Raw genomic sequence first — 15494 nt, forward strand, 5'->3', positions numbered from 1 at the left:
GTAATTCTGGTGTAATCTGGACCTGCGCCTGAATGTTTCCAATGAATGATCAGTAATATACTGAGGGTTCGCCTGACGTGCTGTATGGTTTATTCTTAATTCCATCAGGGGTGGGTAAAACAGAAACAGAACAAAATGTGCACAAATGTATTATAAGTTGAGACTTGTAATGTATTTGAATATCTGATAAATACTAATTAACATGTAATTTGTTCTTATGTTGGAATAGGACAGGTTATTGATGGTATACTACATCTTCATGACAAATTTGACATGAACTCCATTAAACTTTAAAAATATTTTTTTTTATTGTTTGTTTCCATCACGATCACAATAAGTTAAGCATTTGATTTGGCTGAGTTCACTCACAATAAACAAAAAAACTCATAAACAATAAACAGTCTGAAATAGATTTACAAAATGCTATCAGTTAAGAAACTACAGCCCATTCCAGATTGTTTCATGGAAAGACATTTCAAGTAAAACCTTTGCCATTTTAAAACTTACTTCACCCAGAATTTTTAATTCTGTTGTTTTTTTACGTGCTGCCCAACGGTTACAAAATATTTAATATTATCTCTGCACATGAGCAGTGGCACAGCCAGGGGTGGGAGGATAGGTTGGACTAGGCCAACGTGGGGCCAATAAAGGTAAGCTACATTTGAATGTACTCCCCAAAAAAGAATTTCTTCCCAATAACTTGGTTATTAAATATAATAATGGTGTCAGGCATTATACTGTATTTTATCCTCATTATTTATTTTCTGTCCCATTAGTCAAACTGTCCTGTCTTTTATATCAGCTTGCCTTTAAAAAATTCAACTGCAAGCCAGCTAACGTCATTGTCGACATGCCGTTTATTGAGACACCTGGAGCGTAAAAACACAAAGAAAAATGTAACAAAAAATGAAATGAATCTACAGCCTAATTTAAAAAAATAACACAACGTTACGACAAAACAAAAAATGGAAATACTGAATTGGAGAAAAAACTGCTTGACAGGTATCCTGCAGAGTGAAAGAGATGTAAGATAACTAGCTAGAATTGTTGGGCATAGGAGCAACAAAAGGCAACAAAATAAATTAGATTGATTCACCAGCCTGATTCATAATCTTTCTATTTTATGCATGTGGGTATCAAGATAAAAAATGTGGAGCTATTGATTTCAGCAACGGTTTGTGGGTGGGGGGCACATGCCACAATCTGTCCTTGGCCCTGAGATTCCTGCTGGCGCCACTGTTTATGGGTATATAACCAGTCAAAGTTGATGCACAATACCTACCTGTCAATCTAATTCTAATGACAGCATTTTCAGAAAGCTGAACCAAACAATGGCATACAAAAATGGAAAAAAGAAAAAGATTCTGAAGGAATGTTCAACTGCAAAGTAGCCATTCAGCAATGCCAAATGTTAGAGAAAATGCATGATTCATAGTATGAACATTACCTGACATCCTGATTGCACAGAAAGGAGTAATCCAGTCATTTTCCCTTTAGGCATTAAACTTTATGGTGGACAAAATTTCTGTTCTCCCCCCAAAGTTCCTCCATGGTCTTATCTTTCTTTTAATGTTGACAAGAAAATATGAGAAAAAAACAAAATTAAACAATATCTAAAAAATTTGAAATACTGAAAAATACAACCAAGGTGAAGTCTGGATTTGTGGCAAAGAATCAGGGGTCAATAAAGGACACTGCAATGTATCGGATTCCTTTGGTTGTGGGCAGGCCTTCGTGAAGGTGAGTCAGTCTGCCTGGGTGCATGAAGCTCCACCCCTTCCTTGGAGAGTCGATGGAGCAGTTATACCTATGGAATCGGCAGCCACCTCCCTGGAGAACAAAGGCACACAAAGACCCAAAAATAAACAACCACACACGTTCTCTTTCTGATTAAGAGGTTCCTAGGGGCATTGGTGGACGCACCACAAATGTGTATTTTCCCCTTTCAGGGCCATTATATTTTTGGTGAGGTATCATTCTGACAAACAGATCTTCCCAAGATCCTATATTTAGTCGAGCCAAGTAAGTTGAAATGGGGGTATTTTCAGATTTAATTTCCAGGACATGCCCACAATTTAAGAGCATCTGGTATTTTTCAACATATGTACAACACCGTATCCGACTTTACGGGGCTTTCAAAAGTCTTTTTGCTAAGCCCTTGCATTAACAGTGATTCATGTTTTCTGAACTTCTGCCTTTATATTATTAGTAATAAATTTAGCATAAATTTACACAGATAATGTTTTCGGACTATGTCAAATCAGTTTTTATATTCCCTTGTCACTTATGTCAATTTAAAATGAGAAAAGAGTATACACTTATGAACAAACGTATTCAATTGCGGTCAACCTCACCTGTTACCAGCTGTTACCAATGTTCCTGTTAAAGGAAACCTGTGTCTATGCTTTCCTAACCTTTCCCTCCCTCCCTGTCTCTCCACCTGCCTTCTTTCACCTTCTCATATTTACATTTATAACATTGAGTCCTGTTTCCATTCTTTTTTTTTTGCGTTTTCTATTTTGGAACTTAGACTATTGTCACACAGTAGTCCATTTGTTTTATTATGATAAAGCAGAAGCCTGGTCTCACCTGGAAGTCTGCCCCTTTGCTGTTCAGTGCAATGTTGATGGTGAACGTGGAGGTGTCATGGTGGGGCCTCAGGTAGGCCTGTCGTTCTGGAGTGTACTTCACCACAAAGTTAAGCAAGGCATAGCCCTGAAGAGGAAAGGCAAGGAGGACAGTGTAAAAGTCTGACAGGCTGAAATTCTTCCATCCATACTTACAAATTTCTCCCATCCATCCTCTATCACAACATATATAGCAGAAAAGATCATATATCAAAGCATGTGTAAACGGCTAACAGTAACTAGCATGTCCGTGTTCAGTATTAAATAAAAGTTGAGCTTCAGAAGGCAAAAAAGACCCATGAGACTTGTAAGAGCAGTGATTTACACTATAAAACCAAAGATGTTTATGAATAAACTATTGAACACACACCACAAAAAAATGGCTGTGTTCTATTGTGAGTAAATAGTGACAATTTAAAAAATAAGTGAGAACGCAATCGGTTTCCATGAGAGAATACGGACACGATTTCATAAAATTTCAGCTGGAAGCGACAGTGCCCATTGACTGCACTGCTCATATTGCCTTCCTGGGTCCTTCACTATGCAAAGTACCTTTGTGTAGTAGCCGGAAAAGACCTTCAGCGTTACTGGTGAAATAAACTCCCGGATGAAATGGAGCCATTCCTTCTCGTAGTCTATTTGGGACATGTGGATGTCATCTGTTGGAACACTTTCATAACCCCCTGTGATGCGCTTGTCCTGTGGAGAAACCACAGTGAAGTAAACAAAGAAGGATAAATAGCAGAGAAACAGCAAGGCATGCTTGTATTTGCGCTACTCCTGTCACCATAGTGATAGTTATGTGCACCGGGCGTGTCCCTAACCCTCACCATCCCTTTTTTGTTTGTTTGAGGAACGAGCAAGGCGAACGCTGGCGATTCAAGAATCGTTCACAAATGTGTCTGATGTGTAGTGTTTATAAAAAAAGCATCAGCAGACTACTACAAATACATACAGAAAAACCAGAAAGGACAGTTAAGATAAGAACCTACTGATTTGGCCATACGCTAACCATACATATGCAGGAATTAGTTTAACCAACCTGGTGTTTTCCACCAGACCATACGCCATAGTTTTCCATCTCCTCGACCATTTCATCGCAGGCCTTTTCAGATAACACAGGGAACCAGAAGACATCTGGACAGGGCTATACAAAAAAAAGGAGTTAGAAAAGGCATTAACTTGCATGAACTTTTTGTGTTCTCTCCATGAACAGATTTCTTGTGTGGTACCTCACATATGGGAATCAGAGAACTTGTGCTTTAATATGTTACTATCCTGAATCTGTCTGAGACTGATTTCCTTAAATAACAAGCTTGACCTTTTTTGTTTGATCACCAATTGATATTTGATTTACTCATACATAAATGCCATAGCACTATACTCTTCCAAGCACTTCACACTAAAACATTCTAATAGCAAAACGATTGGTTACCATAAATGACTAAATACAGAAAATGTACCGTGCTCTCTCTGTGTTTACCTCTAGCACAGGCAGAGACTAGCTGATACCATCTCTGCTTTACCAATTCTGTCACTGCAGTCACTGATTTATCTTCTGTTGCCTGTCTTCCTTAGAGCAATGTGAGTAATGTGCAGTTTACACTTTACTTAATCCTTCTTCAAATGTTTATCAACTCCTCATCTAGATACTAAGCCATCTAAATCCCTGTTCAGCATGTCTCCAGAAAATAAAAGTCATCGTTGGTTCATGCCAGATTGCTTAATTCACTCACAGTCATTCAAATATATTGTAAAAATAAAAAAATCTTTGGAATGTTCCTTCCCCAGCATCCAGTACTTGTAGGCAAAACAAGCTGAACATGCTAAACAGTTTATGCAGATTTTAATATCTGCACAGTAACAAATATATTAAGTTGCGGTGTCTCATATTGCAACAATATTACAGCCAAACCATGTATTTGCTCATTTGAAAGAAATGGTGTCAAATGTACACAGGGGAAAAAAGCCACAAATAATACATGAGATATTCCCTGATGAATTATAGTCAGTGTCTGCAATGCATTTCCTGAAACAACCTCCTCTGTTCTCAGAAACATATGCAATTGCGTGAGTCATTCACAGTTTCAGCTCCCACTTCTAAGACAGTGAACGTTAAAAGTGTCCAAGAAAAGTTATAGGACAACTCTTGATTATCCTGAAAATTAACAAATGCAAGCGTAGTCGAAGTTAATCGGGAAATAAAACTGAGAGTCATAGGGAACCATTTTTCACAGTAAGTATAAGATAGGAGAGCAGCCAGTGACACGGGCCTGATGCAATCTCACTGCGCTGAGTATCTTCTGCTGGCACTGTGTAAATTGAGCAGGGGCTGACGAGAGACAATGGAAAGGACAACCCAGCCAATCCATTACAAGAGTTAATTACATTTAACCTCCAAACTGCAAAAACGATTAGACTAAGCTCTCCTGCCTCTCATTCCAATTAAATGTGCACACCATTCATTCCCCATGCCCATTCAGTGAGTGCTCGGGACATGTTTATTTGGAGGAGTGAGGCATTTTTAATGCAGGGGAGCCAAACATTTAGGCTGGTCTCTCTTTCTGAATGAGCAAATAATGGGAGATGCTATGGATCAGATGTATGAATTAAATTAATTTAAATCCTCCTATCTGATCCAAGACACTGTGATGGTCATACAGTAGCATGTAGCTTAGTTGTTTACGTACATTCATTTGACCTATTGCTGTTCAAATTAGATTTTAAAAAATGTTCAAATTCTGTATTTTAGTTACACATCCAATAAAAGTAACCAAAGCTACAAACTTTACTACTGCCCTAGCTTATAAAAGAATAGTATTTCTGGGCCCCCAATAAGCGTAGACAGAGCTCTGCAGTCTCAAGTTTGAGCATTTATCATCACTGCAGACAGCTATGACCGGAGGTCCGTTGCAGTAGCACATCAGAGAGTCAGGGTGGGTTTAAGTTAGCCACTGTTCCTCAGGTCACTGCTACATTGTGTTGCTCCCAATAAAGCAACAGGTGCTGACAGGCTACCAATTCAGCAATATGCCTGTAGTGCTGACCAGTAGGGTGTAAAATAGTCACTAGCTTGCACTGGAGGAGTGCACTCACTTCAACTGCAGTGCTCCTGGTGCGCAGTAACTCAGAGGTGCTACTGACAAATCCAAAATTGGAGAATTTCAAAATAACAACTGGAATTGGAAAATAACAACAACAAAAAACATCAATTTTTATCATGCAGGGTTTTCTGGGAGCCTGGGTTACTATGTACCTGTTCTGCGAGGTTTTCTGTGAAGATGCGGCTATAGTTCGGGTGGATGTACTTCTGCTTCCAGTCCTGTGATAAATCAGGGGACATGTTATTGGCACACTGCTGATTCACTTAATGATCTGTGAGTTAGGGAGGCCCCATTGTCTTAGGGTTCATTTCACAAAATTTCAGACAAACCAAAGCAAATCACACATTTTCACTAACTACATTTGTGCAACAGCAGTAAGACTCTTACACAAATACTCTGCTAACACCAACATTATGCTGAGTTTACAATGTGTTCAGGGCTTTTTCCTGCCAGTTGTAAATGTATGTGTTTGTAGTCAGAGAAGATCATAAATGTAAATAAAAGTAGTCGATAATTCACTTACCATTGGATTTTCATATATCTGCCACAAATCATTGTTATAATGTGAAGTATTGTAGTTAGCAGTGGATATTATCCTTCCAAATTCATGACGGTTTGTAATGTACATGAAAATACCCTACAGCAGACAAAGAGAACAATGTTAGCTTGTTTCCAAGGAGCAAAATGGTAACCACCGAAACAAAGGTGTATTAAAGTACAAGGTTTAAACAAAAATAAAATAAAAATAAAAAACAGTTCAGACTTTTGTAACAGGTCATTTAGACATATTTTTTTGAAAAACAGGAAAAAAATGAAAATCTTCCAAAATCTCTTGAATTGGAGTTAAAACCATAACATCTAGAAAACACGCCTGACAGAACAATAGATACAAAATCGATAAATAATCTAAGATTATTTATGCAGCGTACAGATTTTCAGGGGTGGGAGCAGGGGGAACAGGGACACATGGAGGTGCTGGTAAGCTGAGGACAGAGCGATTTCAGGAATCTGATTCCCTCTGGTCTGTGCAAGATCTACTTTGAAGCAGGACAGGGCGTTGATGTGGGACAAGGGCTCATTTTCAGCCTAGACTTTTGCAGCTGCGCTTCCAGTGGAGCATAAATTTATAGTGTTTTACTTCCTCTGAAAGAATTTTGTCCACCTTTCAAGTGGAGAGTGGTGCACAGTCAACATAACTTAAATTTAAGTCCGTATTAATAATTTGCAGCGCGACTGAACACATTAAAATAAAAACTGTGCTTAAACAGCTGCACGGTTTCATCCGAGCTAGCTGCCGTACCTGTAGAAGCTTAGGCTGAGAATGGGCAAGGGGATAAGCTTGTTACACATGTGCTCAGGGGTTCTGCTCTTGATTTAAGCATCAGGGGTTATTGCAGGGAACTTGGCAACAATAGGTTGCTATGATTCTGTTTGATTTCTGGCGACCTCCCCCCCTCCTGGCACAGGGTACCATTCATTTTTTATGAGGAATGGAAAAAAACTCAGACAATCAGGTGCTTCCTCTAACTTTCAGTGAATGATTCTGCACTCATGAAATGGACGCCGGGTTTCCAAGGAACCTAGCAAATGATGGGAATATTTAAGAACTGTATATATATGTATATATACGGGCAGATTTTTACTTTAATTGAAAATGTCAAAATATTCCCCACTGATGCCTATTATGGTTTAAAGGTGTCTTTGGAATTGGACTTCCTAGTGGCATAAAAATGTGAATACTGAAATATTAGAAAATATTAGAAACGTTAATACCGCAAAAAAGTTTGTTTTAAACCACTTGTTTGAAGACACGTGACTACACTGTTATTATAAAACACATTTTAAAAGTGGATTCTAAAAATAATAAAATAATGGCCATATTGCGCCAAAAAGAAACAAAAAAACATTTAAAACACTCAAAATACTACTCCTGAGACTACTGTCATGGCATGTGAAATACTAAGTATTACTCAGTTAACTAGAATATTATGTTAAATGTACTGAACACTTAAATAAGAAGTTGCACACTTACTGGTGACCTGGTTCATTAAGACCAGACCCTTTGGAAATTGGTGCAAAAGATCCTGTATTTCACTTCAACTGCTAACTTAAAAAGTGAGAAGAGCAGAATTTAGAATAATTAAAACAAGACTAAACCTTTGGGGGCCTGAGCATATGGAATGATTCCGGAGAAGGGGAGTCTTTCTCTCTGTGTATTGTCTAAAAACGAAGGAAAAGCACCATGTAAGTTGTGTAACATTGCTTTTTGAAGAGAGAGATAGATACGTATACGCCGCATACAGTACACCTTGGAAGGAAAGAGGATGCACCCGCAGAGAGGGGGAGGGGAAGAAAAGCAAGAGTCCCTTTGAAGCAAAAAATTTAGGAAGTACTTTCCCAGGAATTGTGCATGCTGGGAGAAAAGGAGCAAACTCATTGTGCACAAGAGTACACAAGTGGAAATGGAGAGGCAGTCCCTTTTGCATTAGACAATGCAATGTGAATACAGCACAGAGCAGAGCTGGAGAAGGAAGTCAAAGCCATAGAGGATTTAGAAATAAATAACGAGCAGCCAGCCACATATTCTTATTGGGCAAAACATGATCACATGACAAATTAGACGTGAGACAAGGTGGAGAATAATGGGATGACTGGAGCAGCAAACCTTTTAAAGCGCCACAAAGGCTACCATACATAGAGAGAAGTCATGCCTTGAAGACAGACAGCACATTTATACTGGGTATACTTGCCAGTTTTTCTGTTTGATCTCAGTGGAGCTGCAAGTTTTTTGGTATCAAGAAACATTCCATTCATATACACACACTGCGTTATTCAGTTATAGCTAATTAAAACATACGAGGAAAGCTTTTCCTCCACAAATCTGTTATCGAAGAAAAATACACACATATTTACAATGTTTTGCATAACTATTAATATTTGTAAACATAATCTTAACAATATGCAGTGTCATTTTACAGCAGCAATCTAAATATGTTTATTGTTATAAGACGTGGGAACTCAATTGGATTGATCTTTTCATTTTGCTGCTCTTATTTGCCAGACACTGCTACTAGACGGTCTTACCAGCTCCCTAGCGTTTCTGCACAAAGCCATGTCAGGATCCAGTTTCTCCAGGATAAAATGGTTCCTCTCCTTCAGCTCTTTTCTCAAAGTCTCACCCTTTATTAGGTATATATGAGCCATATATGGAATATTCCACACGCCACTGGGGAGGAAAAAAGGGAAAAGAACTGAAAGAAATTGACAAGAAATGGATAATTTGATGCAATCACAATTCGTATTCCTGGAAAGGAAGGATGTCATCATTATTTTCGGCACACCATCCGTGACCAAGGAACTCATCCAGTCCTCTTCTGTAAAGACAGAGTGCAGTGAATGGTGGGAATCCCTGGCAGGATCTCCCAGGCAGGAAACATATGTTCGACATTCACTTTCTTTGTCTGTGGTAAGACTCAATGGTATAATCACCCATTATCTTCTTTCCAGCTTAGTTTTACGCTCATGACATTCACATAAAACAGGTGTCTTGGTCATTGTAGTTTTTATAACTAAGTTACTATTACAGCAATCTAGTCTGGGCATACACAAGACTGAGGGAAATTTTGCTTCAGTAAAATCTCCAAGTTGACTTGAGTTTGGTCTGCAGTGTCGTTCCGAAGCTCTGCTGAAGGGAATGGCTACAGACGCAGGACTTACACACGCTTTCCCTGAACAATGTCAGTGTAGTCCTCAGAGCGAGCGTAATAACCGTCCGCACTCAGGGCTCCCCAGAAATTCGACCAAAGTTTACCATGACGACTGACAAGCGGACCAATTATTTTCCTGTAAGGGTAAAACAAAAACAAAAAACCAAGAGAAGAGAACTGTCAAGCATCATGCTGAAATCACTGACACTTCATTGGCAGAGAACCACAAAAAATCCTTTTCAATCTTCCCTCAGCAGACAAAAAGAATGCCTACAGACTACCACATACTGAGCAGAGGACTATGGTGGGGCTAATACATTGGAGAGTCAGGGGCTGTCTCAGAAGACCTGGTGTTAAATGATATATTGAATTTGTAATTGCAACGGTCAAACGTGAAGGATGATTAGAACCAGCCCTCACTTCAACCAGTCAAGACCCAGGGGGGAAAAAAGTGAGCAGGTTTTCATTCCGTGCAAGCAGCAACTTCACCATCATTCACCTTGTCAACTGTGGAGAACCCTGTCAACTCTTCTCTATCTGATATTTGTTGTCTCTGTCTAGTCATAACTGGAGATCATGCAGTCCCCCAGGACCAAGGTCAAGAGACCTAGCTGAAAGGCAATTGATTTTGAAGAATGCTGAATAATAACCTCTAGCCACAATGGGAGGGTCATAGTTTGATCAGTGGGGGCTGTTTGAAGACTCTAAGGGCCCTGATCTAGTACATGTATTAGCCCCGTGGGATGATATCAAATCCAGACTGTGCCAGTGCTAAATGTGGTCAGCAACCATGCAGGGCAATGTGTAGCCCAGGGAGGGTGGGTTTCAGCTGGCTGGGATGACAATGTCTCATTTTGCACCAGGGACCCATGGTGGTCCAGCTCGCAGTTAGCCTGGTCTACCACGATGTGAAAAGCAGTAGAGGGCAGCAGTGACATCACAGGGTTCGGAGAAGGGCATATGCTTATCTGCGCTCTCCCAATTCGACAACAGTGGTTACCATGAGCATCGCAGTGTGCGTGCAATTGAGCATTCCAAATTGGGGAGAAAAAAGGGGAAATGGGCATTAAAGAGGGAACCATGAATCCACGAATCCCCCACTGTAATTATTCCTAAAATAGCTGGCAATGATGAACACAGAGCAAGCCTAGAATTTTAAATTTATTGAGCCATCATAGGCAATTCAGTGGCCAGCCTATCTGGCCCACATACATGACATGCAGTCCTGACATGAAAGGGAGGGTGATGTAATTATTCTATAATCATCCTGTTCACCACCAATCATCTACCGTTAGATTTCAAACCACAAAAACGTTTGAAGAACTAAGCTGCCATGAGGAAAACAAGTAATTTGAAATGGAAATTATAGTCTTTATCTGCAATGCAGGGAAGAAGTGGATGCAAACACAATAAAATGTAAAGATTTAGAGTTAAAGAGATGTCATCCCCTACACCGCAACTTGCTGGTGAAGAGAATTCCCAGGGTTTCTTTAAATATCGCTGAGGAATTATTCCAGAGAACAACAACCCCAAGTCCCAATGGGAGCAACACGAGTTGTGCAACTGCCACAAAGACATCTGGTTTATAGTGTTCTAAAAAATCTGAAAAAGAGGGACACAGATTTTGTTTTCGGTATAATGTGAGGTGGGGTTTCAAACTCTGACCATATGGGCCTGCTATGGTCCCATATCATAAGGAAAACAGGAAGCCACCCTCGCTTATTTTTAAACTGCAAGGGTTTTCATTCACTCTTCTGCAATGTTCTTGTAGTATTGCTGTTTGAGGAACACCGGCTGGTTTCCATAGACACAGCAGCTGTCAAAGGTCCCAAGACCTGACAGCTGCAGCGTAAACCTCGTACCTGTTCTGCTCAATGAGGAGCTTGAGAGTCTGTCCGTTGGTCAGCACCACGTCTGCATCTATGCTGAAGTAGTAGTCACACCCTGAATCCTGGCGGCACAAATCCCTATAGAGGACCCACAAATCAAGGATTAATGCCATCATAAGGAACACTGGAGAAAGCCAACGTCATTACAGCTGAATGTGTGCATTGCTAGGGGCTAAAAGAAGAGCTATAAAGGGCATTCATGAGTCATGCTACCTATATCAATAGTAGCAATATTTCCTATAATATAGCAAGTTTTTAAATATTATTTTTACCCATCGATCATTGACGTGCAATATTAGTCCTTTACTCACAGCTACAGGCATGGCATCAAAGACCTATTCATTAACCATTGTGAAGTGTGTTTACTTTTTAACTCAATGATTTGAGAATACAGTATACAGTCTGTCCACAGTATATCTCAGTGGAGCTTATAAGAGCCATCTACGTGGTATATGCTTGCTACTGTAAGCGCAAGCCATGGATTTCATTTTAATATTTATATCTTTGTTGAGCTGTTTCAAGGAATACATAATTAATTACAAACATGAATTTGCATGTCTGTATTTTCTCAACATGTTAAAACAGCAGGCATGGTATCACTTCAGATAAAACACCACAGAACACCTCTTGGTGCAGTATAACTCAGTATTAGTATAACTAATAAAAATCTGTGAACTCTGGAAAGGCTTCTGAGAGCAAACACAGTGTGCTATGGTTCTGAGTGAAACTCTGAATAAATAATCATTTTCTCAAGTGCAGGTATAACATGCCCTTCCTAAATTACCCATTTTAAGGCACCAGACAGCCAAGGATGACATATTTGATTTAAGATCCTATATTATACATGGCTGCCGTAAATACAGGTATCTAAAGCAACGCCTCACTGTGATAAGGTGCCTGGGTTAACAAGGACAACACAAGCTGTGACAGGTCACCATGATGATAGATGCTGACCACATAAAGATATATATCACACCCAATTTGGTAAAATTTTAGTCAGACTTTACTGCACATAGCAATTAAGGCTGGTTATTTGAATGTTTGAAGGTTCATTATATCCTAGAGACCAAAGTGGCTCCAAAATGATATACGTGAGAGGCATACATTCCCATGTTCCTGGCCTCTCCTTGGCTCAGCATCTCCTCAGGACCCACGACTTTAAAACTCTTGAGGGTGTTCTTATTCTCCTCCCAAAACTTTTGGATGTGCTTCTCGTGGTAAACTTCCTAGACAGGGGATATTAGATGCATGTCTAGCAATGGGTTACAGGGTTCATTTGCAGCCATAAAAGAGGGTTCTGAGACAGTGTGCTTACATTGTTATGAACGAAAACCGTCAATTTATCTTTCGGGTAATCCAAACTCAGAAGGCGCTGGAAGAATTCTGGCAGAAATGGGGTTGGCTGCTCGATAAACACACCGACCATGACGCTTGGAAATTCCTGTGTTAAACAAAACAAAGTGTGTCCAACGATTACAGATATAACAAATCGTGTCAAAAAGATGTAAGCAATATGTGCAATATACACATTTCATTGGGAGCTCATTAATAATGAGTAAAAGGACTTCCAACAGAAAGCATCCTGGTTATTCAAAGCCATAAAAGGAATATTACATGATAATATCAGAACATATAAGAAAAAATAAGATGGGCTTAGAGTAAAATTAAGTCATTGAGGCCAAGTCACAGAACCCTGTGGCAGAGAGCACTTTCCTATGACATGCACACGTGGCTCAGCTACACACACTTATCCAGACCTGACCGCTCCTACAGCAGAGACAAAGTGGGGCCGGGCGTGGGTGAAGCCATCTAATTTGGGAGCTCTGCAACTGCTCTGCCTTCCAGGGACAGCAGGACAGTTCAGGATCAAGTCAGAGAACCTTCAAATAGTTACCGCCGGAGACGGAGACATGGGCCTGCGGCCCGACGGCTCTCCGTCTGGCCCCGGCAACCTATGGAACAGCCCCCCCCATCTACCCCCCCCCCCCCACCCCGACCGACCCCCGCAGTTTCCCGCCTCCCTCTCAGGGGAAGGACGAGCTGCGGAATGCACGCACCGGTGGCGTGGGCTGACCTGACTGTACGATCCCTCTGAGGGAGGGAGCGAGAGAGACAGAGAGCCCTGTGTTCTTACACACCCGGCCTCCCCAGACCCCTGCCGATTCTGCGCACGCACCGTCTGAATCGAGGCACTGTGCGAAAAGCCCCACCGCTCCTCGACTATGCTCCCGCGGTAAATCAAGGAGCGCAGATTTATCTACACACTGCCGGACTGTCCTGAGGACAGGTAAATGCCTTCTCCGAATGCGAGAGGAAAAGTAATGGCTAGTTAAGCAGGATTCGTTTCAGCTGGCGGCACATACTGTGCAAAATTTGTGTGCCTCACACAACTGTCTTTGCTATGAATACTTGACCCATGTGGTCACCTCCTTTTACCAAAACCCCACATCATTCTGTCGAGGGATGGAGGGGAAAGAGAGCACTCGGAGCAAAGATTAATACGTGAAAACATCTATCAGTCGCCATTCTTGGCTGAAGTCCTGTAACTCACCCACTGCCTTAAACACACACTGAAAAGCACACTAAGAAGAAGGCTGGTCAATGGCCACACCCCCTTAAGTGAAACTTTGTAAAAAACCAAAAGCCATTTCCTGCACCACAGTCCTGTAGTGCTTCCTCTCTGCATGTTCTCAGAGCAGATACTGTATGTGCATTTAATGAGTCTGAGCAAATGTCCTGGATCTCCTTTGTTACTGCTGGATACAGAATATACAGGCTGAAGTGATCTAAAAACCAGCGACAGCAATCTTAAATACTCGCTACAAGACCAGGATTGATCATAACAGACTATATAATGGGCTAGATGTTTGCTTTTTAATGTGATACATATATTTCACAGCTGTGCATTATATGGCAATATAATGCACAGCTGTGAAATGTATTTTTTGAAATATGAAAATAAATAGAATATCAATATATTCTATTTATTTTCATACTTCAAAAAATAAGACATAATAAGTGTTTCCAATGACTCTTTTTGTACTTTTTAAATGAGTTGCTAATTACTTTTAAAGTAAGTGTTTTTGAGAGACTCACTTGAACTTGTGATAAATCCACCATGTCCTGATCACACACACCACAGCCATTCTCGTAGTTCCAAGCATTGGGGATGTAGTTTCCCAAGAAGTTCAAGTACATCTGAAAGATAAACACGTATAAAAAACAAAATTATTGAATGCATAAAGAACAGCCAAAAGTCACAAGGGGAAAAAAATCACTAACAGTCCAATAAACGTGTGCTTCAATTCAAACTAAAACCTTACAGTATTTAATGATCCACCATGCGTCCTTCCAACCAACAAATTGTAAGATCAAAATAAATACAATTGGTACAATAACCCCTGAAATAATAGCAAGGCTTCCATAATGATGTAATCACGGCCCTTCCAGGACTGGCTGGAAATGCGGACAGACAAGCAGATTATCAAATCCAAATGGCCATTCTCTAAATCTGCACAGAATATTTCACTATTGGTTTCGGTTTCACGACTTGGATGAAAAACACGGTCTTCAGCGTGTTGTAATCACAATCGAAGCCTTCTGGACGGAAACTCTGCAAAGGTCCTGTTGCCTTGTGCTGCTTCTGATTACTGCTTCAGTCGAGGGAATCCCTCCATTGAAGCAGACTGTTGAAAATCACAGTGCAAATGACTTCCAGATGTGATCAAATCAGAATTCTATCCTAGATGAGCCTGTTTAATAGTTATAAGTTTTCCATGACTAAGCGCCTGGGAATGTCTATCATACCTGTCTTGGAAGTAATGTCAAGATATGAGGGACAATTGGGGCTGGTGGGGGGCACAGACTTTGACAAAGTAACCACTGTCCCTTGTGTTCCGTTTCCTTTTGATATCTCTAACATCACCTCAATAATCCACTATTACCTCTCCGCAAGAGCACATGGAAAATGTACGGGTGAAGCAATCTTACATACTTATAAAATGCACGTCTGGGGAAAGAAAGACAAAGCACAGCTGGACTGCAATGTTTCCAAAATGCTCAGCTGCATGCCTACAACCTCTATAGTCCAGCTTGCTCTGCGGAAATTTCAGGAAACCGCAATCCCATCTCTGAAACACTCGCAAGGAGGAACAGAACCAAGGGTTT

General features: G+C 40.5%; 1 protein-coding gene across 2 annotated transcripts in view; it reads right to left on the reverse strand.

Annotated features, from left to right (window-relative positions):
- Positions 1-283: 283 nt before the first annotated feature.
- Positions 284-15494, reverse strand: part of plod2 (procollagen-lysine, 2-oxoglutarate 5-dioxygenase 2) — a 40546-nt gene continuing 25335 nt past the window's right edge. Inside the window, exons 8-20 of one of the 2 annotated variants that reach the window (XM_064332297.1) lie at positions 14424-14525; positions 12643-12768; positions 12432-12553; positions 11301-11405; positions 9449-9574; positions 8816-8957; positions 7889-7951; positions 6255-6368; positions 5884-5949; positions 3670-3774; positions 3180-3326; positions 2590-2715; positions 284-1830 (exon numbers count right to left, since the gene is read on the reverse strand). In XM_064332297.1, the coding sequence (XP_064188367.1) occupies positions 1675-1830; positions 2590-2715; positions 3180-3326; positions 3670-3774; positions 5884-5949; positions 6255-6368; positions 7889-7951; positions 8816-8957; positions 9449-9574; positions 11301-11405; positions 12432-12553; positions 12643-12768; positions 14424-14525 (1500 nt within the window). In that variant the 3' untranslated portion in view covers positions 284-1674. The remainder of the gene's footprint in view (positions 1831-2589; positions 2716-3179; positions 3327-3669; positions 3775-5883; positions 5950-6254; positions 6369-7888; positions 7952-8815; positions 8958-9448; positions 9575-11300; positions 11406-12431; positions 12554-12642; positions 12769-14423; positions 14526-15494) is intronic. The other variant, XM_064332299.1, reaches the window with a different exon arrangement.

The sequence above is a fragment of the Anguilla rostrata genome, chromosome 4, assembly GCF_018555375.3.
Source record: "Anguilla rostrata isolate EN2019 chromosome 4, ASM1855537v3, whole genome shotgun sequence".
Taxonomy (NCBI): domain Eukaryota; kingdom Metazoa; phylum Chordata; class Actinopteri; order Anguilliformes; family Anguillidae; genus Anguilla; species Anguilla rostrata.